This window comes from Carlito syrichta, unplaced genomic scaffold (genome assembly GCF_000164805.1).
Source record: "Carlito syrichta isolate Samal-C Ts95f unplaced genomic scaffold, Tarsius_syrichta-2.0.1 Scaffold136010, whole genome shotgun sequence".
NCBI lineage: Eukaryota > Metazoa > Chordata > Mammalia > Primates > Tarsiidae > Carlito > Carlito syrichta.
In genome coordinates this window covers 33,655-61,091 of record NW_007080106.1, presented here as the reverse complement: position 1 = coordinate 61,091, position 27,437 = coordinate 33,655, and the positions used below count along the sequence as shown (strand labels likewise).

Sequence of the window (27,437 nt, the reverse complement as noted above, 5' to 3'; positions counted from 1 at the left end):
TCAGTGCCAGACCCTCTTGGGTGTCAGGAGGCCTGCGTGCAGTGTGGCTGTGGCCTCAATCAGCTAGTCCTTGTAATCCTTTTCTGCCTTCTGTGTTTCCTGTTGTCAGATGCTAAGTGTGTGTTTTGCAGTCGTGAGCTGACGCACAAAAAGACGCATGAGACTTTGTAGTCGTATGTCTGGTGTCACACTTTGGACAAAAACCTTGCAGTGGTAAATAAAGCATTTCCAAAGAGTTCTGCCTGGTGTCTTCACTTTTCCTTTTACTTCATGTTTTAGACGCACAAAATGCTGGAAAAATAATCTGATGAGCACTCATGAACCACTGTCACGTTGAAGAAAACTTGAAATTATAGTTGCAGTCTCCTTAGTGTCTTCTACTCAGAAAACCATGACCATGAATTTGGGAGTTTTTCATCTCAAGCATGCCCTCATACTACATGTATATGCAAACCCTGAGCACTATAGAGACTTTATTTAAATTGTACCGTGATACTTTTTGCTCGACATTAAAATTTTGGGCTTCACCTGTGCAGACATACGTAGCTCTAGTTTCTTTCTTACTGCTGTATAATGTTCCATTGTATGGGCATACCACAATCCCCGTCTGGTTGATGTGCATTTAGATTCATCCTCTCCTCCCTCGCTTCTCCCTTCTTTCCCTCCTTCATCTTCTCTCCTTCCCTTCCTCCCTTTCTTTTCTTTTTTTTTTTTTTTTTAACTCTTATGGGAAATGCTGCTGTGGGCATTCCTGTACACTTGTGGAAGTTTCTCTAAGATATGTCCCTAGGAGTGAGCGGAATTGTAGGACAAAGAGTACCCTGTGTGTGTGCATGCACATGTGTACATTGGCGGCCTTTCTTGAGACTCACTCAGAGAAGCTACATACAATTAGGGATGCAAAGACTGGGTACGGCTTCTTAGAACATCACCTTTACTCCTGAGAGGAAACAATAGGTGGGAACTAGTGACTCCTCTTTCTTGAACATCCCCAGAAGAAACACTACCATCAGCAGAAGGGCCAGCGTTGCTCTGGCCTCCAGATGGCTGACAGGACAAGAGGACTTCTGGAATCCTGACACCCTGGGCTCTCCCAGTGACCAGTGCAGCCCTGGTCTGTGGAGGAAGAGGCCCTGGCATTAAGCAAGGGGCAGAACCTGAATGTTTTATTTATTTTATTTTTTTCAGTTGGAGTCTTACTCTGTCGCCCAGGCTGGAGTGCCGTGGCACACTCACAGCCATTCCAGCATCGACCTGCTGGGCTCCGGCGATCCTTCCACCTCAGCCTTCCAAGTAGGTGGAACTACAGGTGTGCGCTAACACGCCCAGGTAATTTTTTATTTATTGTAGAGACGAGGTCTCGCCAAGTGCCTGGACTGGTCTCAAACTCGTGGGCTCAGGCAATCCATTCTCCTTAGCCTGGATGCTAAAGTCAGTAGGAAATCAACCAGGTCATAGGGAATTAAAATAAAAACTCTTCAATAGATACATGAGCCATAAAGAAAGCCATGGGATGTCTTCCCCTTTCAAGCCTGCATTCAATTCCTCATTTTATACTATACACACGTGTTACATTTTCATGGCAGCTGGGATTTTAACATTCACAATGAAATAGAATCAGTGGGTGTTAGCCAAATTTGATGCAAACTGTTCCCCAGGTTACTGAGTATGGCCTACCTGAACCCAAAAGTAATCTTTAAGGGATTGGCCGGGCTCCTTGGCTCAGCCTGTCATCCCAACACTTTGGGAAGCTGAGGCAAGTGGATTGCCTGAGCCCATGGGTTCGAGACCCACCTGGGCAACTTGGCAGGACCTTGTCTCTACAATAAATAAAAAAATAGCCAGGTGTGGTAGCACACACCTGTAGTTCTGGCTACTTGGAAGGCTGAGGCAGAAGGATTGCCGGAGCCCAGCAGGGCGAGGCTGCAGTGGCCAGGAGCATGCCACTGCACTCCAGTCTGAGGGACAGAGTGAGACTCCAACTCAAATAAAGAAAGAGTCTTCAAATGGCAAACCTGCTCCCAGAAATAAAATTGACTTAGGTCCAGAGCTGGAAATAGCGGCTTTGTCACTGGTCAACTTCATGGCCCTGGAAAGATCATTGCCGCTGGGCCTCTGTTTCCACATCTGTAAAATGGATGTGTATCAAATGATCACCAAAAACCCTACTAGCTGTAACGTTTTGTGGTTTTGTGAGTGAGACTGGCAACAACTTACCTTGTACTCATGTCTGCAACCTCCTAGCTCATGCATAAACACACTAAACCCACGTACCTGCGTACCTGCCCGCGCTGCCCCACACCTGGTGATGGCTCCTGACATCTCCTGACACTCCCTCCCAACAGCCCCTCCCTCCTCCAGACAATGCACAGGGGCAGCTGAGGCTCTGACTCAGCCTCTTCTCATTTGCTTAATTGCTAATGGGGCCGGTGGTAATTTTCCACCCAAGAGTTTCTATTTTTCAGAGTCAGTTGGAAGCGCCCCCATTGCAGGCGCTCTGAACTCCAGCATCTGTTCTGTCTCCCTCCCAGGGTAGGCGCCTGGCAAGGGTAAGGCCACGGGATGTGGCTGAGGATAGATTCAGGGGGTTGGGCATTTTCTTAGCGCAAGAACTGCCCCCACGCTCCCTTCTTTGTCTCCTGCAGGCAAGCCAGCACAGATGGTCCCTGGCAGGGACCTCAGCAACTTCCCCAAGCCAGAGAAGCAGGCACCTACCTGGAGGGAGGATGGGCAGAAGCTAGGCTGCCTCCCAGGTAGGTGCCTCCAACTCTGGAACCCAGATGTTGCCAAGGAAACGGGTCTAGTGGTGGCCACTGCGTGACCAGGACCCTGTGGTGGCTCGTTCCCAGCCAGGCTAAGTCCCCTGTCAGTGCAGCCCATGCTAGGGCACTGCTCTCATCCCAGGCTCCCGACACTGCCCTTTTATGGATTTGCCCTTTAGTGCACGTCTTGGTGTTTCAGGACAGCTTGTTGGAGGTGAGCGGTGGCAGACATCCTGTTCCAGAACCCAGGGATTCCAACCAGGAATTAACAAAGAAAAGCCTGCCCCTCCAGCTAAAACAAACAGAACCTGGCTGCAGTCCCTCATTCCTTAAGGGCTGGGTGAGATGAGCTGTTGGAAGCAGAAGGAGATGCCCTGAGGATCTCTCTGAGAGGGAACAGCCAGCCCCCTGTAAGAGAGGTGTCCATCCCAGCTGAAGCTGTCACTGTAGGCAGATCTGTATTAAGACACAGCCAGGGTAACCCCAGGAACTTTGGGTGAAAGGGGATGGCAACAGAGAACCTCAACACTTCCTAGCACCTCCTGATCTAAAAGATCACAAGACTGATGATAATCATACGTGATCAGCTTGTAGTAAACCACTGCTCTGTGCTGAACACTGAAGAAATAGACTAGGATAGGTGACTTGTCCGAGGTCTCATAGTTTGAAAGAGGCAGAGGAGGATTTGAATAAGGAACTGTCTAACCCTAAAGTCCAGGCTCCAGGGTACAGCCGGTGGCCAAGGATCTTCATTGGAAGGACACTTAGATGCCTGGGCAGTAGCTTCAGATGGCTACCCGGAAACATGAACTCTGAGAACTGCCAAGCTGGAAGGAGCTGGAAAAGTTCATTCCACAGATGGATCCGAAGATGCCTGACTTGATTTGTGGAATGTTGTCCGAGGGGCAAGAGCAGCTTAGAGTAGAAAGGAAGGCAAAGGAGCACTATGGGGACGAGCCCCAGATTTATGGAGTAGATGCTACAGTAGGGGCTAGAAGCAGGGGCTGGGTCAAGACTAGGAGTGGGGGCTGGGTCAAAGCTAGGGGTAAATGTTGGGTCAAGGCTAGAAGTAAGGGCTGGGTCAAGGTGAGGAGTAGGGGCTGGGTCAAGGCCAGGAGCTGGGGCTGGGTCAAGGCCAGGAGTAGGGACTGGGTCAAGGCCAGGAATAGGCACTGGGTCTAGCCTAGGAGTAGGCACTGGGTCAAGACGAGGACAAGGGGCTGGGTCAAGGGGAGGAGTAGAAGCTGGGTCAAGGCTAGGAGTAGGGGCTAGGTCAAGGTGAGGTGTAGGGCTTGGGTCAAGGCTAGGAGTAGGGGCTGGGTCAAGGCCAAGACAAGGGGCTAGGTCCAGGAAAGGAGTAGGGGCTGGGTCGAGGTGAGGAGTAGAGGCTGTGAGTCAAGGCTAGATGTAGACGGAGGTCAGATGCAGGGTCATTCTGATAAAGTGAGAAAACTGAGACAGATACAGGCAACAAGGAAGAACCTAGGACTTCTGCCATGGCCAGTACAGCACTGTGGAGTTGCCATTCTATCAGGAGCTGCTTCAATCTACCCATCCCTTCAATACTCACCATTAAGTTCCCATTCTGTGGCTTTTTCCCTTGTGGGCATTACAAGCTGAAGGAGGAAAGGCGTACAAAACAATCACACACACACAGAGAGAGAGAGAGAGAGAGAAAGAGAGAGAGAGAGATAAAGAGAGAGAGAGAGACGGTAATGACACAGTTTCACGCTGAGGTAAGTGTTATGGAGGAAAGTATCGGAGAATTAAGGGGCAGTCCCTGGAGCGTGACCATTTAGATAGGGTGGTCAGGCAAGACCCTCCAAAATGGCCTTTCAGCTGAGACCTGAAAGAGGTGCGAAGTTCAGCTATACAACCGTTCTGGGGAAAGCTGGCTCAGGTGGAGGGCTCGGGGCACCAGAGGACCCCGAGAAAGAAAAGAGAAAAGGGGAGAACAAGCCAAGGCCAGGAGCAGGTTGGACCATGCAGGGTTGATGGGTCATGATGAGGGGTCTGGATTGAATGATAATTCAATCCAGTGGGAAACCACTGGAGGGTGTTAGAGAGAATGCCATGACTCGATCTGTGTTTTTGAAAGATCATTCTAGGAACGGTCACATGGCAACCCTTCAAGTCTTCAGAATCTGGCCAGTCCTCCTGAATCTTCTCTCTGGTATAAACTCAACTTGTTCTTGAACCTTGAGGGGGGAAGGAGGGGAGAGGGCTAGGAGTAGGGGCTGGGTCAAGGCTAAGAGGGAGGGAAGTGAAAGAGACCTCACCCCTTACCCCATCCTCTAGGCCCACTTGGGGGAGACCAACTTCATGGCCAAGCACAGATGCGGCGGGGCGGGGGCAGTCTTTCCCTTCCTTGGTTCCTGGGGATGAAATCCTCCACGCCTTCCAGATACCACCGCAAAGGTGGGTCAGATCTGGGCAGCCCAGCAAGGGAGACCCTGGCTCACCAGGCTGGTTAGGCGTGGACACTATGCCCCTTTGCTTCTTCCTCCCCTCCTCCTCCTCTGGGAAGACAAGAACCAGAACATTCCATGGGAACTCTGCAGAGGGGGCTTCCAGGGCTGTGAGGAAAATGGTGCGCACTAAGAAAAGGGACAGAGAAGGCTGCTGAAAGGAAGATGGTTGGCAGCGCAGCGCAGATGAGAGTGGAGGACCGAGCGTCAAGAGGAAAAATAAAGACACACTGTCCATGACCTCGTGGAATCCACGCCTGTCTTCTCTGTAAAACAGTGTGGGCCAGATAACCCTCATCACTCCCATGGGAGCGCCATGGGCAAACTGTCAGGGAAAGCCCCTTCTCCCGGGACCAGGCCTGCAAGCAGAGGCTCTGCCGGGCAGCCAGAGAACAGTTCCTCTGCAATAGCCCTGCGTGCTTTCTCCCGGAGACGCCCGTGGGATGGATGCGAATGGGGGCAGACCGGTTTATTTTAAACAGTTTCGGTCAGATCTCTTTTGGCCTGCCTGGTGGGCGAGGCACGTAGGTTACTTGCTGGAAGTGGAGTCTCATGGGGGAAGGGACCCAAGAGGCCTCTTCTGGTTCCTTCCGACCTGGCAGCGGGCAGGCTCCTACCCTGACAGCCGAACCCTGACGCTGGGGCCCTTCCCGAGTCGTTCAGAGCACAGGCCGGGGACAGAGGCAAGGCAGCAGCGATTTGACCATGGTGAGTAAATTTAAATGCTTTTATTAACAATCTTCTTACATTACAAGGATAATATGACAAAAGGAAGGTTTCTGCGTACATATTAGGATAAACCAACATAGCTCTATTTGTATCCAGTGTTCTAGGCCCGTCACACAGGTACTATAAAGCATAGTCTGCAAAATAATAGCATCAAGAGTTCTTCTTAAGAAAGAAAGTATTAACATATTAATACGTGTGTGATAATAGACTCCTAGTATTTCCCCCCACCCCACTTTATTTTTCCTCTGTGATTGAAATGAAAACGGTTCAGCAGCGTGGGGGTGGGACGAGAGAGGTGGGGACCGAAAAAGACGGAATCAGACTGCTGGTTCTTCCGCAGAGACCAAAGTGAAGACTGAGGGGTGCCCAAGGGCAGCCTGGCCTTTGTCTCTTGGTGAGCAGTGTTGTGACCGGCTGTCCCCCTCTGGACGGCGGGCCCGGCCCCTTGATGCCCCGCGACATGCTCTCTCTCTGAGGTACAGTGCATTGTGGGATTGCTACCTGGGGATGCCCGTCCCCCGGCCATGGGTCTGGTCCACTGCAGTGGGAGCGAGGCTCGGCCAGCCTGGTCTCTCCTGAGCCAGGCCCCGGAGGGTGTTCCGAGACCCGGTGGGCAGCTAGCTGTGGCCAAAGAGGTGGGCATCGACAGAGCAGACCCGCCCGGGACTGCTGGTCCAGGGGCGCGTCTGCTAGAGACTGAGGTACTTGGTGGGATGGTGCGGAAGAGCAGGACGGGTGAGAGGAGGCTTGGATGGGACTAAGGGCCTCTGTCGTGCTGAAAGGCGGAGGGCTGGCCTGGAGGCTGGACACGCATCTCCCTGTCTCCATCATCACGGCCCCCCAGGCCCTCCCTCCTAACCTCCAGGAGAAAACCAGAGGAAACTGGAAGCAAATGGGCTTTTGACTGCCGTCAGGGCTTTGCTAGCCCTCCGTCATGCTGCCAGCTATGCCAGGCCCCGCTGGGCCACCTCCCCGCCATCTCCACCAGCTCAGGGTCGGAGCTGGGGGCCAGCCGGAAGGCTCCCCTCCCAGTGGAAGCGGATGGGCTTGGGGCATCCCCGCTCGGCCTCTGCCTCGAGTCACAGAATGGGAACAGTGTACTTGAACTAAACCCGCCTGTCATGGCGGGGTTGGCGGCGTGGGGGCCCCGGGGCCTCCGTGCAGGAGGCTGGGGCACAGCGTTGTCCTGAGAACAGCCAGCAGCAGCAGCTGTGCAGAGTGGGCTGGGCGAAAGCCCCGCTTCTGACCTTGAGTTGCCATTGAACTGATGAGTGTACGGAAATGTCTCCCCCACTCGTCCCCGCTAGCTGGTGCCCCCCACCCTGGCCAGAAAGCCTCTGGGTAGTGAGCAGCGCTGCCTGGTGATGCTCGCGCCGCCCACGTCCGCTGGCCCTGCCAGGGGAGCGGTGGTGGAGTGGCCGAGGGAGACCAGGAAGGCTGTACTTCAGAGGTGTGGCCTTTAGGGGCAACAGAAGCCTCTAAGGAGGGACGGGCAGCATCTTTCCTGGACCGGCTTGAGATCCAGTTTGCTGTTCGCTCCTGGTGGGGAGGGGGTGCTGGAGGAGTTTGTGCGGTGCCTCCTCCACCAGGGATCCGAGACCACGCCCTACTGCCAAAGCAGCCGTGACCACCCAAGGTAGGCTGGCGGGTGGGAGAGGCAGGGGGCACTTCAGCGGGAGCTCGGGGGGGTATCTCCCTCCAACCTCAGACAAGCCCTGGAAAAGGAGAGAAAGTGCACAGAGAGGGCCAAGAGCCGCGACTCTGGGTGGGAGACCCCCTGCCAGCAAACCCTGCCTGCCGCTTCCAGGGCTCCTGCCCCGAAGGTCCTGCCTCCCCTCCGCACAGCACAGTGCCCGGCTTCCTCCTGCCCTCCCAGGTCCATAGACTCTATTTTTTATATCTATTTAAAACATAGAAATGTATAAATATATAGGATATTATTTATAGATATATAGACGTGATTTCCTCTCTTACTTTGTGTGTATACGTACTATATATGTCCATATATACAACATATATGCTGTAGCATCTGTATTTTACACTGCACACACCCCTGCTTCCATGCACTCTCTCCTAGGGAGACCGGATTGCATAGGTATTTCCAGGGCCACACCACTTGAAGGGACAGGGGGAAGGGAGTGACAGATGGAAGGGGAGGACCGTACCACTTTCCCCCCAAAAGAGCACTTTTTCTTCCTCTGGCTAACATGCAAAGATCGCCTCCAAGGCTCCTGACGATGTCACAGCTCCGTCCACTCAACTAAAGCACCCCAGCCAGCAGACAGCAAGAGAAGGGCCTTGTGAGTCTCCTGACTCCTCCGAAGGGTTTGGGGAGGAGGCCGGACTGGAAGCCATGACGAAGCACCACCTCTCTCAGGAGATGGGTGTCTGGAGTGGGCGTTCCAAGCTGGACTACCCTCTGGAAACGCCTTTCTTGTCTAAGGAGGCCTGGCCTGCTTGTGGCGTCTGTTCCAGCCTGGCCTGGCTAGATTTGCCTCTTGAAGGGGTGAGTGGGCCCAAGTCTGGAGCCTTCTGCCCCAATTGGATGAACGGGCCGAGAAAAGGCAACAAGTCCTACTTGGAAATCAACCCAGACCGAAAGCCAGAAACAGACCTAGATAAAGATTTCCTGTTCCTGGAGGGGGGAGGGAGAAAAGTAAAGGGAGAGGGTGAGATCTAGAGGAGAGAATTTATATCGCCAACTCCTCAGGCCACCTCCTGGGGCCCAGGAGGCACCAGGTGAGGGGCTAACGCCACGCCAGCCCCTCAGCCCAGGATAAGCCAAGGCGTAGGCCAACGACAAGCTCTCCGCTGTCGCCTTCAGCCTTCTGTGTGCCTTCCCCTGTTTTCTCCCTCTTGGCCCTGCCTCCAAGGAAACGGAAACTATTTAAGTGTTACCTTAAGTCACGGCAAGGTCCTTTCTCCAAATTAAAAGGTTACCATAAGCAAGTCCAGGGGAGGGGATTCAGCAAAACAACTCAACTTGGAAACATCCGGCAGGGGCTGAGATCAGAGGCACCCCCCCTGCCCCGTGCCACGTGCCACAGATTCAGGGCTCTGTGCTGAGCCCACCACCTAGGGATCCAGGAGCTCTGGCCTGCTCTCGTTCCCCAGTGAGGATGGGGAGATGAGGAAGTGCCCAGCATCACGAGACATCACGGGCAGTCATTAAAAACCAGCAAAGACTGTGGTTCCTGATGCCTGAACTCACAGTCAACCAGACAGGCAGAACCTGGGATTCTCACATGGCAAGAGTTGCAGGCAAAACCGGCCGTCCCCATGTTTCACAGATCCTAGATGGCAGTGGGTCTTCTGTTTCTTCCCCCACGAAGGACGAGCAGATCATTTAAATCACAAGGGCTCCAGCTCCCAGGCTCTGCCATGTATCTGCTTGGCACAATTGGCCACAAACCTGAACCTCAAAGTTGATCTCACTCCCCACCATCTCCATGCGCCCAAGAAAATCGCTCATTGGTCAGCCTAATTAAAATAAGTCTCAGCCCAGACACACATACCATTCTGAGCCTGTGATGTCACTCCTAGACCAGAGGCCAGGTTAAGGGCTTTGTCTCTTCTGAAGTGACCACCTGTGGGATGCATGGGCTGCCTGTCCACCGCTCTTTGTACCCATCAAGGGGAGACTAGGCTAACCAAGTGGAGGGTTCCCTGGGCCAGACCCTGAGTGACCCATCTATCCAAGTCCTTCTCAAGGGAACTGCCTACGACGGAAATCATGGGTAATCACACGCGGAATTCACAGAATACAAGCACTGAACCTCGCAGGGAGGATGCAAGCTAAGAAGAGACCCTGTGTAAATTGCAGTGGTGTGTCACCCAAATTGTTCCCTGGGTACTCCCTGTCCCAAGGCAAAGTGGCCCACAGAGTGTCTGCGACAGCCTGGCATGACAAATTAGCAGATGCCAAGAACAACCAGTTTCAGAGGTACCCTGCCCAACTTCAAGGCCACTTGAGAGCTTGGCACCTCTGGGGTCTGAGGCCTCTGGGGTTTGCAGCCTCGTGCTAACTAGTAGCAGCTCCTTCTGCCTGGCCCAGAGGCAAGTCACCTGCCGGCAGCATTTTCGGGCGAGGCCCCGGCATTGGCCCAGAGGATTAATTTTTCCCCTCTAGCTGAAGATCTGAGCCCATTCTGGCCATGGTCTCTTGAGAGGAAACAGTCACGGTCCTGAATAGGAGCTCAGGCAGTGATTCTCTCCTCCTGGTCTTCAAATGAGTGGTCTGGAGAACGACCCCTCTCAGTAGAGAATCCCAACGCAGTGGGGAGGGAGGTGCAGAGGTGGGGGAGGGGGTAAGGCCACTGTTGGCTAGAAGGGTCCCAACCCACTGCTCCTGACCCTCACCAAGGCCCACCTTGCCAGCCCCCTCTGCCCCTCATCCCATCGGAGTCTCAGCAAGGTTCGGTGAGACTCCCCAGACACAGCCGTTTGTGTGTGTGAGGGGAGAGGAAGAGGCCGGAGCCAGGCCAGGTGGGACCCTGTGCTTGGCGACACATCCCACCTGACCGGAAGGAGGCTTTGGCCCAGATGGGAGGAGCGAGCCAAGGGAGACAGCGGCTTAGAGGGGCAAAGGGGGCGGGGCTGGGAACACCAAAGCATCAGAGCAGGGGGACTTGGGGGGCTTCCTCACCAGTTCCTGCTAAATCTTCCTGCCCAGAGGAGAGTGGGGGAGGGGGCTGTGTACAAGTGGGGTGGGGATGGGGGTGATGTCACCAGGCAGGGGTGCATTGATTTGTTGACAAAGGCAGCGTACGGGGCCTGGCAGTGGGACAGTTGGAGGAGCCCAGTTTTTTTGTGGTTTTTGTTTCTGTTTCTTAACATGCTACATAACTGTTGAAAACAAACGAGAACATTTCAAAAATAATATATAATATATATAATATATTTATATCATGAAAAGCTGTTGACTAGCAGCAATGATTCTAAAGTTATCTTAGCACCAAGACCACGGGGGCGAAGGGGAAGGGGTCTGTGGGGGATGGAGGGGCTGGGGGGACTGGGGGGGCGGTAACATATTCAGTGTTGATGATGTCTCCGCTCTGGTCCTCAGCGGTGGCATGAGGCCTGGGAGACAAGACGGACCAAGGAGGGAGGAAGCCACCACAGGTTCGTGTCTGAGCCAGGCAGGTTGAGGACCCGGGAGGCCTTGCCTGTGTCCAGAGCACATCTACCCTCTGCCAGGCGAGAGGGAGCGAGACTCGGCAGAATGGACCTTGTGTACATAATCCAGCTGCTCCTCCCTCCCCCAGTCGGACCTGCATCCATGTGATAGGATCTCTGCATACAAAGTATGCATAAATCAGATGTAGAGACACGAACAGGAACTTTTAACAGTTCACGCACATTTTTAAAAACTCCCTTGCGAGGTATACTGGTAGTTAAATGAATGAGAGAGCATTGATCACACCCCTCTAGCTTAAACCACTACTTGCCCCAGGGAGCAGGCAAGTGGCTGTTTCTAAAGCTTATATCATGGTTGTGTGTGTGTGTGTGTGTGTGTGTGTGTGTGTGTGTGTGTGTGTGTGTGTAGGCTGATGCCTTGAGAGTCCTGTCTTACATTTCGTGTTTCCTTTTCTTAAGGACATCTCTACCCTGTTCAAAAAAGGAAGAGTTCACAGGCATAGACACACTCCCCAGCTTCCCACGACCTTCCCGCCAGTCTTGCTGCAGAAAGCCCACCTCTCCAGGGACTCTCATTGGAGCTATGCATAACCCAGGGCACAACTTGCATTGACGTCTCCTGCGATGGAGCAGGTATTTCTTGATTATTCAAGGAAAAAAAATATATACCCCCCAACACATGATATGATTATAAAGACAGAGTATAAATAATTTATGTAAATTGAATATATACTTTTCATTGTATTTGCTTTTAGCCAAAAATCGCTGCCCTAGTGGGGTCTGGAGTTCTTGGCTTTTCACCTCCCTCCCGACAGCCCTGGAACTGAATGGAATTATATTATCCTCCACCACGTGACGACAGGAATGTGAAGCACTCACCCCTCCGCCCTTCCCAAGGATGTCAAGCTCAGCTGCAGGCAATGTCCGCCTGCAGTGTAACAGGTAAAATCTTGAGTACTCAGGGGGCTTCAAGAAGGGAACTGACAGCCCAGGGACAGGAGAGGTGGCAGAGGTGAGGAGTGGTGGTACTGCAGTTTGACCGACCCTTTTGATTCTAGGATGGTGAAAGAACCCTCATCGGGAAATGAGTGAGAATCTCTCAAGCTGAAGTCAGGAGGGGGAGGGAGAAAGGTCAAACACCCCAATCCAGGCACACGACCCACCCTGTCTGAAATCAGAGATCTGATTCGGCTGGCCTAACACGTCAGCGAGGAGGCCAAGTGAGGAGGCCAAGCCCCTCCGCCTCCACCCCCCAGATAATAAAACTAAAGGGAAAGGCAAGAACATAAACCCAAACCCGACATCCCACAACACCCAAGTGAAAACATAAACCAACGAGCTACCTAAAGGTGATGACAGAGACCCGTCATTCTAGCTTATGCTGTTGGCGGACTGAGGCAGAGTCACTGGTGGCCCAGCACGTGCTTCTGCGAGTGAAATGGGTCGCCACGTACGTTGCAGCTGCCGAGTTTTGTAGACAAGAGTCAGTTTCCAACATGGTTCCTTTCTGAAAGTTCCCAGTGGCTTCTGGTGGACGCATCACCTTGGTTTTTAAAAATCTTCAGTGTGGGTTTATATATATATATATATATATATATATATATATATATATATATAATATAATATATATTTATATAATATATCAAAGCTTAGGAGTATAGATTAAAAAAATATTCAACAGCTTAGTGAACTCTGCAGCGCTGGCCCCCTAGATGTCGGGGTAGAACTCAGCCCCGTGGTCCGTGGTCTGCAGCACCGGCTTCTGCTCCAGGGCGGACATTCGGCTGAGGACTTCCGCAGACAGTGCGTAGCTGTTCCCAGACTTCTCCTCGAACCAGCTGTCCAGGGCCCGCTTGGCATCGAAGTTGGCGATGGGCGGCCCGTTCACGGCGATTGTCAAGAGGTCGCTGAGCTGCTCCAGGGTCAGGCGGGAGCGGTGGTTTTTGCGAACTCGCTGGAGGGCACTGCGGCCTTTCTCGCAGCACGCGGTGGACGTGGGGAGGACTTTGAGAACCTGGATGATCTTGTTCAGGAGGGGAAACCTCTGCTTGTACTTGCAGATGTGGCCGATCAGGTCTTTGAAGCCATTTTTGGTGTAGTAATCGGCCTTGAGTTCGCGCCACTCCAGCAGCAGACTCCCCCGCGGGTCCAGCCCTTCCCGACAGAGGTCCCGCGAGAAGGTGGGGATGGCCTCCAGGTGGTCGAGGATCTGCACCATGTCCTCCTTGCCGTAACTCACGAGCTCCTCGCTGCTCCTGGGCCAGGCGGCCAGGTCGAACACCTGGCAGGCCTTGACGAAGCTCCGGCTCCGGGAGTCGAACCTCTGAGCCAGGATGACTTGGGTCTTCTGACAGATCTTCTCCCTGATGGCCTGGAACTTGGCCTCCGCCACCCTGAGGTTCTTCATGGCGATCCCGTTGAAGCTCTCCCGGAAGTTCTCCTCGAACTCCTGCAGGTACTCGCCCGGGGAATCGGCCAGCCGGCTGACCTCCTGGATGGCCTCCTCGATCTTGTCATCCACCTGGGACACCAGCAGGTACTCGCCCTGGAAGACGTAGGCCAGGCGCGACAGCACGGCGATCACGTCCAGCAGGAAGTAGATGAGCTTGATGGACTGGTAGTCCATGAGGAACTGCAGCAGGGCCAGCGCGATGGCTGCGGCATCCGCCCGCTGCGTCTGGCTGCTGACGTCCTTGAGGTGGGCCACCACTTCCAGGTAGTCCTTGATGAGGGCGTTGAGCACGTTCTGCTCCCCGATGATCCACCGCACGGCCCGGATGTCCCCCAGAAACTCCGTCTCCTCGCAGAGCGTGGCCGCCGTGGACCGCAGCTCGCCCATGAGGCGCGGCGAGTAGCGGTAGAAACTCAGCAGCTGCTTCAGGTTGTTCTCCAGCTCCTCCAGGCAAGGCAGCTCCTTCCCACTGATGGCGTCCAGGACCTCCAGGTGCGGCCGGTGCACCATGAAGGGCAGACACAGCAGCCAGGGCAGCGTCTTGCGGATGGCCATGAACATGCTGGCACGCAGGCCGGCTGTGACGTTGGCCCCGTCCACGCCCAGGCCGACGGTCGGCTTCTCGTCCTGCAGCCGGATGCCCAGGGCTGAGAAGGCCCGGTCCAGCGCCTGGAGGTAGCTCTCCGTGCTGGAGAAGCCCAGCTCCTGCAGGGACAGGAACTCCGTGGCCGGGGGCCCGTCGCTGCTGGTGTACTGGACGTAGACGGCCACCGTGTCCGCCAGCAGGTCGTCACTCTGCCCATCCAGGATGATGCTGAGGCACGGCGACTGGCGGACGCGCTCCACCAGGTCCTCCCGCAGCGCCCGGGCGATGTGATGGATGAGGATCTGGCAGTCGCCCTCGTTCATGTACTGGTCCACCACCTTGAGCTCGCACTTCCTCAGCAGCTCGGCCAGCGGCCGGAAGTCCAGGTAGGGCCGGCCCTCCAGCGCCAGGTGGTAGGCGGTGTTAAAGAGCAAGGTCATGTTCCGACACATCTCCTCCGTCTTCTCCGGGTGCATGCGGAGCTTGTACAGCTGCAGGCACTTCTTGTGCAGGTTGCTCTGGCTGTGCAGCTTGATGGTGTGGATCTTGAACTGCTTGGAGCCGATGATGAAGGCTGAGGTGCGCGAGGACTGCACCGTGTACTGGCGGCAGACGTGGCACCACATCTCGTTGAGGGTCGGGGAGTACCGCAAGAACCAGAACTTCTTCAGCCACTCCTGCTTGAAGCGCCGGATCCGGCGCCCGGTGGCCGACGACAGCTTCGAGGGCTCATCGGCCGCCGTCATCATGTCGTTGGAGACAGATTCGTCCGCCGAGTCGACCTCCGGGTCGTCGTCTTCCAGGATGGCGGGGCCGGAGACCATGCTCTCTGAGGCTGGAAGACAAACGGGAAGGAGGCGTTTACACCGGGGGGGAAACACACACACACTCTCCCAAAATGAACAGGAAATGCTGCCCGGCAGGTAGGAGTCACACTGCATGAGGCAGAGGTCCGTGGAAGCCTACGGCAGATGGACTCCCGGCCCGGGGTCTACACCTAAGTGCTTTTGTCCTCCCACGCAACTTGTCCTCACTGTGGTTGCCACGGTGGCCCTCCGTCACCTTCCACGTGCCCCGGGCCGCCCGGCCCTGCCCTCCACGTGTGGGTGCTCGAGGGGTTTTAAGTGCTCCCTACCAGGTGGACATCACAAGCTAGCAGGGTAGCCCTGACGGAGGGAGAAAAGGCACCCCGCTCATACCAAAGGGACGCGTCAAGGACTTGGGACTGGTCCCCCCCCCCCAACCCCATGTGAACGAAGGCAACTTGGATGTGGCTCAAGTGATTTCAGGATTGAAATGCAGTTTAGTTTCAGATGCATGCTCTGAATATGCGGATCGCCTCATTCCAGCTAAAAGACGTGATTGAAAGAGGAAGTGCTATGTAAACAGTCTCACTCAGCGGCAGATGCGAACTAAAAAAACCTCCCCGGCCGTCTAAAAGATCAACTCCGACTTTTCCAGGCAGCGGACAGGAAAGGGCGAGGCATGCAGGTGGACGCCCTGGACCCCCTGGCTCTCCAGCCTTCGACAGGTCTGGGAACGGGGGCCGTGCGTGGCAGCACAGAGATTCAGGAAGAGAAGAACGAGTCTGCGTTCCCGGACTGAGTCTGGGAAGCCATGAGATCTCCCCGCCTGGACGCCTGCGTGGGACTGGGGAGAGAGGAAGGCTGGGTTTAGAATGTGGCCTTTGGGTAAAGCACCAGTAGGACCGCCAGAGAAAGGCAACCGGTCAAGAACACAGCACACACCCCTTCTGCAGCGGAATTTCCTTTATTGACAAGGAGGATACAAGGGCGACCCATGGAGCGTCCCACCAGAGCAGCCGAAGGGCCTGCCAGAGGCCCTGAGGACGTGGGCTCCCCGGCGGAGGCAGCCACCTCCACGCGACCCTCCTCGGGTCTCCCAGAAGGTGGCTTTGACAGAGAGCTTTAGGCTACCCTCTACACAGCCCACTGTGTGCTCTCCCCTCCGACAACAAACGCATCCAAACCAACTTACCTGCAGGGTCTGGGAACTCTGGGAGCTCCAGTACCTGTGGTGGCAATACGGGGGGCTCGGGAAGCTTCCCAGACTTAAGCATGTCTAGTTCTGCCTGGAGTTCTCGGACCTTCTTCTTCAACCGAATACAGTTAGGGCAAAAGGAGGTGGTGGGGAGTTCATGGGGGTCGGACGCAAGGGAGGCTTCGGCAGGGCTGTCGGCCTTGAATGACGAAGGCTCTTCCTCGTCGTCCTCCAGGGGGCCTGGCTCCTTGGAGGCGCCCTGGGGGACCTTCCAGTCCCCGTCCCCCTGGGTCCGGCCGACACTCTGCATGCCGTGGGCCATGGTCGTCACACACCGACCGTAGGCGTCATCCTGGTACTTGGGGACTTTCCTGATGACCAGTGAGGTGCTCAGTGCCAGCTGGTGGGCTTCCACCTTGGCCGATTCCAGCGAGGCCTCCAGCACATCCTTGAAAATGAGGTCAATCTTCTTCTTCTTGGCCTGGGGGTGCACGTCCCCCTCGTCAAAGCCACGCTTGTAGGGACTTTTGCCCGGTCTCAACACGGGGAGCTGAGTGGGACCCCTCAGGTCTTCTGGGTTATCCAGAGCCTGTTCGGACTTCTCCCTCTGCAACCTCTTCTCTCCTAGGAAGGAAAACCAGGGTGTAAGGAAGTGGGGGAAACCCCCAAATCGGAGAAACCAATAGCAAATAAAGCCGGCGTCCCATTAGGAAGTCACCTGCCACATCCCTCTAGGTCTGGCCTTGTGGGGCAGGTGGGTCACTCGGTGAGTCATGGGCACTAGAGTCACAGGACCCCAAAAGTGGAATGACCTTTTTTAAAAACAGACGGTTTCAAAGAAGCCTCTTTTCTATAAGCTCTACACTTATATGTTAAGAGAAATCTGCAAGGAAGGGCAATTGGAAGTTCTTTCAATGGGACTTGATATCCCACGACTCTAGAAGACAGCATCCCACCTCATTACACTGGGTGTGGGAATATATGTCAGAGCCAAGTTAATATCGATTTCCTCCCAACCTTGGTGGCTTCCCCTTCCAGCCCTAGCAATGATAAGATGGCTGCTTTGACTTGGTAAAAGGTACACACGAAACACCCTGAGCCTCGCTCCTCTCTGGCTGCTCTGGAGACATCTCACTTGGGGAAAAGTCCATCCTATAGAAATCATCCTTTCTAATTCTCCCAGGAATCAGAAGACTAGGAATACATGAGGAAGCATGATCTGAACCTCTGTGGTTCTCACTGACGACTAAGGCTGGAAGAAAAGGGAAGACTGGGATACCTACAATGCTGAGAGCCCCGAGATGACAGCCTCTGACAAGATAAAGGACAAGGTAGCCACAATGACCCACAGCAATCTCAAAATATTGCTATGTTTCCTTACCTGGCAATTCAAAGGATGTTTCCTTTTCTATTTCTTTGTATCATGTGAATTACTTCAGTTCACTTTGAATTACTTCAGAGACTTTGATGAGATCCCCAACAATAAATTACTTTTGCTTGTTGTTTTTTAAATGACCAATATAGTTTCATAAGCTGCTGATGCTTCCTGGGGCAGAGATGCTTAAAAGGCAGATATATCTCTTTAGCCCTCAGAAGGTCCTGACAGCAGCCTGTGGGACTCAGAAATCTCAAAGGCTTCCTAGTCCAAGGGCAGGGACCCTGGGTGATGTGACTCTGAGCAATGACTTGACCAAATTTTTGTTGTAATTAGACTTCTGATGGCTGCACTTGCTAAAGGCTTCTGAGTGAAGGCCCAGGGCTCTCCATGAGCAATCCAGATTTTCCATGCTTGGCTTCCCACAGCTGGCATGGGGTGCTATGGCCTGTGCTGTGTTTGATTTCAGGTTTCCTATAGGTAAGAGCGCAGAAGGGAATAACCTACTCGGGGTGCCCCTTTTCTGTTCACATACGAATGCTTAAAGAACAGTCTTAACTCCAGGGCTTCCAGAACTCGGGCAGCTTCCCACACCCCGAATTTCTAGCACAGCTGAGTGCAGAAAGGAAAGAGAGAGACATGCTTGTCTAGAAGACTAGATACAGCATCTGCCATTGAGAATCTCTTAAAAAAAAAAATCAACCCTTCCATCTTCCCATAGGCCAACCAGGCAGCAAACAGATGAGGACATTGAAGGGTCAAGGCTGCAAATTACCAGAGATTCCACATCGATGTTGGAAAACGAGGTTGTTCAAATTTCCTATGATGGGTGAGATACCTTTTTGGACTTAAGGTTTTCAGAAAAATCTATTTTTCAAAAAAATCTATTGGCCAAAAAAGACCTTTAAGTATTATGAAATTGATTCCAAAGCTTCCATGCAATATGGATAAACAAAAAACAAAGCAAAAAAAAAACCCAAACCTCAGTGTAAATAAATGACTCAAAGTAGATCGAACAACATAGATTTTTTGAATACAAGCTTTAGATGCACTCTATTCTTCAAAGAAAACCACAAAGGAATATTTTACACTCTCTTCAGGAAGCTCCAACCAATGTCCTTACTTAATCAGGACTAATAATTCATGCTCTGACCTTTATCAGGGCTCCAACCTCCAATTACGAGGAAACCTCCTTCTGTGTAAGAACTTAAGTGATTGAACGTGAGGGATCTCCCTTCCAGAGAAGGACTGACACAACAATCTAAGACACCTCTAGAAGTATCCAGGGTCTGCTGAAGCTACAGACACACAACCACAACCACTGAGCTCCATGACTGCTCCCAAGGGCCTCAGGCCCAGACCATCCACAGCTCTGGCACTGTCCTGCTGTGGCCTTCAGTTTCCCTCCTATTTTCTACTGTTCGGCTTGTCCTGGAATAGACACCCTTTCCTCCTGTATCTCCGTACATCTCTGTGTATTTCCTTTCAAGTCTGTCTGACATGCCTCCTTGGAGTTCACCCCCTTCTCCGTGAAGTCCCCTTGGGTCTTGGAGCTCTCTTATCATGATGCAGCTTCAGATGCTCTGAAGAAGACCCCTGGGAACAAAAGGACATTGCAAATCCAGAAGACTGGAAGGTGATGGCCAAGGGGTGAAACCTGTGTTCACAGATAGGACTTCTCAGTTTTCTCTTCTTCTGGTGGGATGATTCTTTGGGAAACTTCTTGACTGTCTTCATTCCTTTCTTCTTTCAGCCATTCAGTCAAGATTTACTGTGTCCCTATCAGACACTTTTGTCTGAGGACTCTCCAGAGGTCACGTGGAAACCACAGCAATGTCATCATGGAAGCGTGCCTCCAAGTGAAACCAACATGTGCCCAACCCCCAGATCTGAAGAAGACAAGAGATGAGTATGTTTATTGAGTCTCCTCTCACTGCTCATTCAATCACCAGATACCTTTTACCAAGTCAGGTAGCCCCTGGGCACACAATGTCCACAGTTTGCCGTGTTCTGCTTTGCTTTTAAGAATCGCTTAATTCTGATAGGTCACCCTACCCCTTTTCATCTTCTCCATTCGTACTCCACATGAAGATTTATTTCCAATAAGTAGGTTGGTCAGGAACATAATGAGGCGAGGCTCGGGCACAGCATTGGTTCCTGGCTGGGTATCTGGATGTGTGACTTTAGTGCAAACAAGAACCCCTTGAAAAGAAGGGTCCGGACTCACTAGTTTACCCTGACCAGGATGAAGATGGAATAAAGGGATAAGAGACTGGGAGCCTAGGAGTATTTAAAACCACTTCCAAGTGATCCCTTTAAATGGAGCCTGACTACCTATTGGGTATTGTGCTTACTATTTGGGTGATGGGCTTAATAGACGCCAGATCCCCAGCATTCTACAATACACCCATGGGACAAACCTGCCCATGTGCCCTCCTGAATCTAAAATAATAATTAAAAAATAAAAACAGCAACAACAACAAAGAAAAAAAATCAGTGGAACCTGAATGGACACCCAACCCTCTAGGCCTCCCACACCTAAGTCAACCTTTCCACCTCCTTCCCACCTTCTTCTTCCGATAGAGACTGTTCTTTCCAATCACAGCACAAGGACTGCCAGCAGCAAGTGCAGGAGGAAGCAGGAAAGAGAATAATTTAGCCTGAGAGGCCACAGAGCATTGCAGGTTAGAACTTAGACCCTGAAGTCAGACCAAAGTCGAAACCTAGCTCCGCCCCTCCCAGGCATGTGACCCTGGAGGAATCTCTGTATTTACTGGATACTTGGTTTGCACATCCATGGGTCAGATAATCCAGGTGGGATCATGGACATTCAAAGTTCAGAAGTGAGGCTTCCTATGAGAGAGGCAGGCATTGTTTTACATGTGGTATGCCACTGGCGTCCCATGGGAACATGGAGAAAACCTCCTGGCACCCATTAAGTATTTAGTTAACATCCCCTAGGATTGCTCTGAGTATTGAGGCAGCGGCAGTTTGTGACATCTTTCCATCAATCTGAACTGGGGAAACAGGCCCAGTTTTGAGTCAACTGATTTTCTTGGCTTCGGGGACTTGTCTCTGCCACGGGTACCCTGACATGTGTGTGGCGAGAGTTTCTGAGACCGTGTCAAGGGGAGGAAAACACACTGGAGTGGCTACTGCCTGGCCCAGAGCTGCTGCTCAGACCTCACCTATCTGTCCCCCTGAATGGCTCTGGGTCCTCTCATTGCTGGGAGCTGGATTCCCATCGGTTTTCTTAGGAAGCCTCTAGAGAAGCTGTCCTGGCCTCCCGGGAGCTCGGGCACTCACCTCTGGCCAGGTTGCGGTGGATGGTCTCCTGGGACATGCTGTGTAGGCGCTTCATGTAGTCCTCGCTGTACCAGACTCGCAGCCGCTCCCCGGGCCGGATGTCCCTGCACGCCCGGAAGTAGATGCACTCGCTGTGCTGGAACGCCAGCAGGTTCTGCTCCCTCTCCTCCCGGGAGATGACCACGTACCTGGGGGCGAGGGGGACAGGTGAGAACGCCGGGCCACCCTCCTCTCCTGAGTGCCCGCCGGTGCTGGCACGGTGCTAGGACAGTGTGGATGGTGACAAGTCCACTGACGCGTGGGCATGTGTGGACGTGGTCGGAGCGGCTGCTGTGTCCAGGGAAGGAGCACCAGCCAGAGCCGGTCCTGTCCTGATGTCACTGTTTTGTGTGACCGCGAGCAAGCCTCCAGACCTCTAAGAATCTGTTTTCCGAGAATGGAAATGCCCTGCCTGCCTCTTAGGTTATGGAAAACACAAGATTCAGCACCAGATACACCCTGTCCCCTCTTCACTAATTCCCACAGACCCCGCTGGTGATGGGGGGGGGCAAGCCTTGAACTGTTTTCAGCCTACCACAAAGCCTAGTAGAAGTAGCCTGGACACAAGGTGCCTGAGAGATTCATTAATAAATGCTAAAGATCAAAATCTTTAAAAACAGGGGTCCGATGGGGACAGAGATGGCAGATAAATAAGAGACGATAAAAGGGTGGCAACCACTGATTAATTTCACTAAATGACTTTGAGATAAGGAGGCTCAGAAAGGCCAAGTGACTTGTCCAAGGTCACACAGTTAATAGGAGCTTTGAGGCCTGTGCTTTTCCCGCTCTGCCTCATGGCTCCTATGTGGGCATACAGAGCACCAGTTCAGCAATACCCAGATGATCACTAAAACTCTGTGAAACCCTCCAATCCGCAGCCCTTGTCCATTCTCATTGCAACAACTTTTCCCACATCCATCCTGCCGCCTTGCCCACCGTTTCCAAAAGTTAGGGGGACCCGACACCCGCCGAGAAGGGAAGCTCGCAGATCAAAGGGCAGGTGGAGATTACGTGGAGCTACAGGCTTGGTGCTACCCACATGCCTGGGAAACCGGGAGTCAAAAATAAACCGCCTTCCTTACGCTGTCATTTGCTGCAAAGGCCGGGGAAGAAATGAAAGTCTGACAGGTGTAGCCCAAGGAACCGCATATCCCCATCGTTCACAGGAAAAATCAAGGACAAGGACAGACGAAAAGGACTCGGCATCACTCACAGGAAGAGAAATGTAAAGCAACGTGTTGTCTCATGACGCAGGTTTTTTGTTTTTGTTTCTTAAAACGATAGTATTGGTATCAGTCAAGATGGTGAGGAAGGCGTCTCCCACACCGATGGTGCAGAATAAACTGGCATGGCCCTTTGGGAAACCAACTGTCACAAGAAAAATTAGATGTGGGTGTGCAAATCCTGCATGCCACTTGTGCTGACTTACATCACTGTGCAAAGACAGAGACATCTCAGGGTTCAATACTAGAGAGATCATATAATAGGGACATTACATTGGCACAACAGGATGTCACCCATCTACAGAAAAATGTCTTCAAACAAACTTTTCACGACATGGAAACACAGCGTTGACATAATATAGCCTGAGAACAACAGGACTAAAGCATTAAGACAATCATTCCAATAATGCCCTAAAAATAAGCCTCGGAAAACGACTTCAGGGAAATATAGCCATGCTCTAATAGTGATCATCCCTTAGATGTGGGTCTTCTTTGAAATTCTGTGTATTTTCCTCCATAAGCAATTATCACTGTAGCCACCCCACCCCCAGCACACACAAAGTAGAGAAATACACAAATGTCAATTCCAGTACGAGGTGGCAGAGGTGGCAGCCCTGGCAGGCAACAACATTGAGAATCTACATTTGAGAAGCCCCAGGGATGGCGCCAGCCACCCCTCACCTACGTCCTGCCCTTCTCATCTGGAGAGCCCAGGAGGAGGCTGTCGACTTCCAAAGAGGACCGCTGGAGTCCCAGGAATAAGTCATTCTGCCAACAGGATACAGCAAGACCCCAGGATGAGTAAGAACTAGATGATCGGAACAGCAAACGCTCGCTGCATCTGCTTCGCCCTTCCGAGAGAAAAGAGTCACAGGCTCCGCCCTGCGGGTGTGGAGCTCACAAGGTGTGCAGTGCTCAGATCCTCAGAACCTGCACCCCATCCAGGCTCTAACTTGGCCCCGACGCGCCTCTCTTTCACCAGCACCCAACGTGTGTCAGGATCCCTGAGCTACGTGGTAACTTCCATGCACCCAGCAATGACGTGACGGACAAAGAACTTGAGGGAAAGGCAAAGGGCTCCAGCTCAGAGAAGTCACTCAAACGGACACTTGTCGATCTCAGCACAACCACCATGCAGCCAGCCCGTTCTCCGTATCTGAGGTGTCTTCTGAATACACAAAATACTTCCAGTCCCCAATCTATTGAGAGTCTGAGCTGTGACAGCCAAAAATATCCAACCTTGTGGCCAGCACAGAAGTTGTCCGAAACGTTCCTGCTCCCAGCTACCATTCATGCATCCTTTTTTCTCACAAGAGACTCACAGTGCACTGTGAAAGGAGGATACTATCTTCTTCTTCCTTTTTCCTTTTTTTTTTTTTTCAGTTTCTAAACCGCCATCAGACTCTAAAAGCTAGAATTATTTCTCTGGCACTCAACTTCAAGAGAAAAATATGGATGAAGAACACATTCCTATCAGGGGCTTGTATATTCTAAAGAGCAACCTCTAGGGTGTGTCAAAAAGTGTAGAAAGACTCAAGTCCATTTCCCTCCCCATCTTCTGGTTCTTTTCTACCCAACGAGAATCACCATTTAGAAAGGTGCCCCCAAGACTTTGTACAGATCACACAGTATTTCCAAAGGCAGATCAAAACTAGTTCAGGTCTTGTTGTCTTTGGTTGTTGAGACTTGGCATTTGGCATGGCGTATGTGGGCACTCTTGGTGACTCACAGAAGCCCATTCCCCTGACAAGATATTGACGTTGTGTCATTTTTGAGGTAAAGCTAGGTGGAGCCAGGTAAGTGCCAAAACCCATGACTTCCAACGAGGTCTCCCCTTTTTAAGCGTTTTGCAGTGACACTTGATGGCCTGACCTACTCCCAGAATCCTCCTGTCCCCATTCACGACAAGCCCTTTATGAAAGACCTTTACGTGGCAAGAGCACCGCCATCCCCCCAAAGAGCGAAAGGCCTCCAAGGAGCCCACAGTCTAGTCACTGTGGCTGAGAGGAGTTGCCAGGTCACTAGTCCTTAGAGAAGGCACAGCACATGCCCAGTCAAGGCCGTCCTGCAAGTGCTATTTTATAGCATTTCAACTACAACCCACAGAAGGAGGGACCTTTGAAGCAATCGAGGGGTAGGTGGTAGTACTGGTGGTGACCGCAGAAAGCTCTAGACTGAACCTGTCACGATGATAATGGACTGCTTTTATTCCAACCTACTGGCGGACCTTGGGTCCCGGGCAGATAAGCACTAGGACAACAGTTCTCAGACCTCACCCACCGTGTCTTATCAAGGGCACCACATGCCCTGGCTTGGTCAGAAAACGACTATTAGTTCCAACACAAAGGAGAAAGTAAGCCACAGGGCATCCATTTTGCTGGAGGGGACTGACTGACCAGCCCACGCTGGGACACTGCTGTTCAGGGAGTGTGTCTTCGATGGAAACGAAGCTGCCTCTGTCAGGGAGGCAGGAATGGGAAAAGACTGGCCCGGATTGGCCTAGAAGAGGCTGAGCTCTGTGTACTCACATGCATTTAGGTCTCAGGGCTGGGAGCGACTTTGGGTCACGTGTCCACACACAGGTGGTCACCCAGCCTCTGACAGGATGCCACCCCCAGCCCTGGCATGGCCCGAGGACTCCCTCAGATGGCTTCCCACTCAGCTCCAGCTGCTTGCCCGTTTTTTTCCTCCCATTTCCCTCCTGAGTTAGCCCACAGTCCCTACTGCAGCCAAGAAACAGACACGGAAATCTTTTCCATCCCAAGCCGACGAGTCTCTTCACCCCACTGTCCCTTCTGCTCTGACCTAGCACCTTCCCTCCCCACGACCGGAGGGAGAGACCAGTTAGCCATTGCTTAGCTCGCTGACCTTGGGGGCGGTACCTTGGGCCTGGTTTCATGGCATCTTTGCATCGCCTGGAAACTAAGTAGTCTCGGTTTCTGTGGCCATGCTGTTTGGCCAAGAACGACAGAACAGGTCCTAGATTACAAGAAGTCAAAAGTAAGTTGGAACCTTCTACAGAGGGGCCTGCGGTCAAGACTTGGGGAGTCCCTGCCTGGGAGAAGCTCTCTCTGCGACGGGCAGTGAGCCAGGACAAAGCACAGGTGAGGAGAATTCCTCTCTGCCGAGGAGGCCCCCGCTGGGAGCCAGAGGAAGCAGCTCCCAGGTGGGCAGAGTCTGCTCGTTCCAGACAGACACCCGGATGGGCAGGGAGGGCCATCTTCAGGGCAGTCCTAACAGGCGCTGGCAGAGGATGGCTCTCGACCCTTCTGGAGTCTCTCATTAGAAATGACTTTTTCCCCAGGACCTCTGACTTACTTTTAGGAAACAAAAGGGACACACAAAGTGGCAACAGCTCTTTGGGTGTGCAGAAAAATGAAACATGGCCGAGCAGTCACGTGTGTGGGTGCCGTCACCTCTGCCTCTGGCTGCACGTGCCTCCCCTGTCCTCTGAGGGCCTGTCACAGTGCCGGGGACCTGAGGGCTTCTGGAATCAGGGAAGCTGAGGGGCCCTTGAGCCCTTCTCACCAGCATGCTCCTCCTAAATCGTCTAGCCCTTGCTTTGGGGGCCTTCAGGTTTTCACAGGAAGCGAAAAAAAGAGAGTTCACACCAAAGAAAGATTCTGGAGACTGGGCGTTGTTCAAAGTGTGAGATCGATTTCGTTTTATTGCCATCTTAACAAAAATACTTCGGAAGGCAATCTTGGATTCCAGCATGGGAGGGCAGGGCAATTTCGGGCGATAATCAAGCCCCTGGGCTGTTGGGCAGGGGAGTGTTCAGTTTGAGGGAGCAGGAGCCCCTAGAGAACCAGAGAACGGGGGGGGCTATGGAGGCAAGGGTGCAGGGACACTGCAGCTGTCTCCCTTCCTCCCTGCGCAGGACAGAGCTCAGTCTGGGTCTACAGTGCAGCACTCCAGGGCCGGCCTGGGCAGGCACCAGGTACAGCATGCCTCCCAGCTCCTGCTACGGCTCCAGGAGGCAGGTTAGGAGGGCGGGGGGGGGGCACTGGGAGAGTCTGCTGGGGTCAGCCTGGGGGAGCAAAGAGCCGAGCTGCACCCAGGTCAGAGCTAAGCTTGCACTTACCACCTGCCACTTCCCTCCCTAACACTAACCACCCGGCTCTCTTTCCACACTCCGAGACGAAACACGAAGCTAGAGATGTGTGTAGCCAGTGCGTGTGCAGCTCAAGCAAGCAGAGGCAAGGCATGCTGGAACCTGGAACAGGGTACGGGCCCTGCTGGGTTCCGGGTGCTTTTAGCAGCCAGAGGACGGGCTGCCCTTTGGCTGCTGGAACCTGGGCCCTGTTTCGGCCCAGCTACTGGCCACCAGCCGTAGGGCCAGGGCGAGGTGGCAGACTCACCTCCAGATGCTGCTGCCACCTCCCACGTCCATCCAGGCGAGCTGAGACACAGGCAGCGGCGCAGGGGGGCAGAGGCCAGGCAAGGGGCAAGACCCTCCTTCTCCCCCTACTCCAGATCTGGTCTCTACAGGGGGGGCCGGAAAATTCCACAGCCTGGCTTCCTGTTCCGCCCCCTCCCCCATTAACTGACCATATTATCTGTGAGATGAGACGATGACAACAACCGTGACCACAGTGACACCCGGCGTGGCTGCCTCTCGGCTGTCCCGAGAAGCCACGGAGCCCACCCCCTGCAAGGGCGGGGACAGCGTCAAGGGCCCTCTCTACGAATGCAGGCCGGTCTTTTCCCTCCTCTGCCGTCACCCCAGTCCCCTCCCCACGCCACAAGAGGCAAGCACAGCAGCTGAGCAGGCACACGAGGGCAAGCGGAGGGCCAAGGCGGGGCCCCACCCCGGGGCAGGGGAGGACAGACCCGTTCTGCAAGGACTGCCCTGACCTGCCCACCCTCAGGCCTCGCCTGCCCGAGCCTGGGAGGCCGACGCGGCAGCCCTGAGGTTAAAAAGCAGATTCCAACCAGGTGCGTCCACTGTCGCGCCCCCTCCCCTGCCAGGCCTGCCGCTGCTGCGGAACACAGACCGGGAGGAGGACGGTCCTCCCGGCTGAGCAAGCAGCAAGCAGGGAGGTCGGCTTGTACCCTGAGCACCCGCCAAAGGGGAGGGAGTGGGGCTGAAGGCATGCTCTGCAGGGCACAGGCAGCGACCTGCCCTCGCAGAGGAGGCCACAGTGCCCCTGCGTCCTACAGGGGTCATCGGTGCTGCTCCCGGACACCAGAGCCTGGCCCCTGCTGTCCCTCCGCCATCATTCTTCCTCCCAGTGCAGACTGGTGGGGTTAGAAATTGTGCTTCCTCTTCCGAGACCGGGTAGTCCGTGCAGGGGCTGGCTCTGGCGGAGCTGGCGGGGGCTCAGGTGGGGGGGCTTGGGCCTGGGTAGCCTGGGAGG

General features: G+C 53.5%; 1 protein-coding gene and 1 long non-coding RNA gene across 3 annotated transcripts in view; one reads left to right on the top strand and one right to left on the bottom strand.

The window, feature by feature from the left end:
- Nucleotides 1–11,459: 11,459 nt before the first annotated feature.
- On the top strand, nt 11,460–17,628 carry LOC103251083. The gene is made up of 3 exons (XR_503704.1): nt 11,460–11,728; nt 11,851–12,037; nt 17,318–17,628. It is a non-coding gene; the product is annotated as an uncharacterized LOC103251083 (long non-coding RNA).
- PRDM11 (PR/SET domain 11) overlaps nt 12,709–27,437 on the bottom strand; it is a 47,669-nt gene continuing 32,940 nt past the window's right edge. The window contains exons 5-7 of one of the 2 annotated variants that reach the window (XM_021708388.1): nt 20,816–21,003; nt 16,132–16,758; nt 12,709–14,968 (exon numbers count right to left, since the gene is read on the bottom strand). In XM_021708388.1, the coding sequence (XP_021564063.1) occupies nt 12,804–14,968; nt 16,132–16,758; nt 20,816–21,003 (2,980 nt within the window). In that variant the 3' untranslated portion in view covers nt 12,709–12,803. Of the gene's footprint in view, nt 14,969–15,887; nt 16,759–20,815; nt 21,004–27,437 lie in introns of those variants that run through there. The other variant, XM_008049694.2, reaches the window with a different exon arrangement.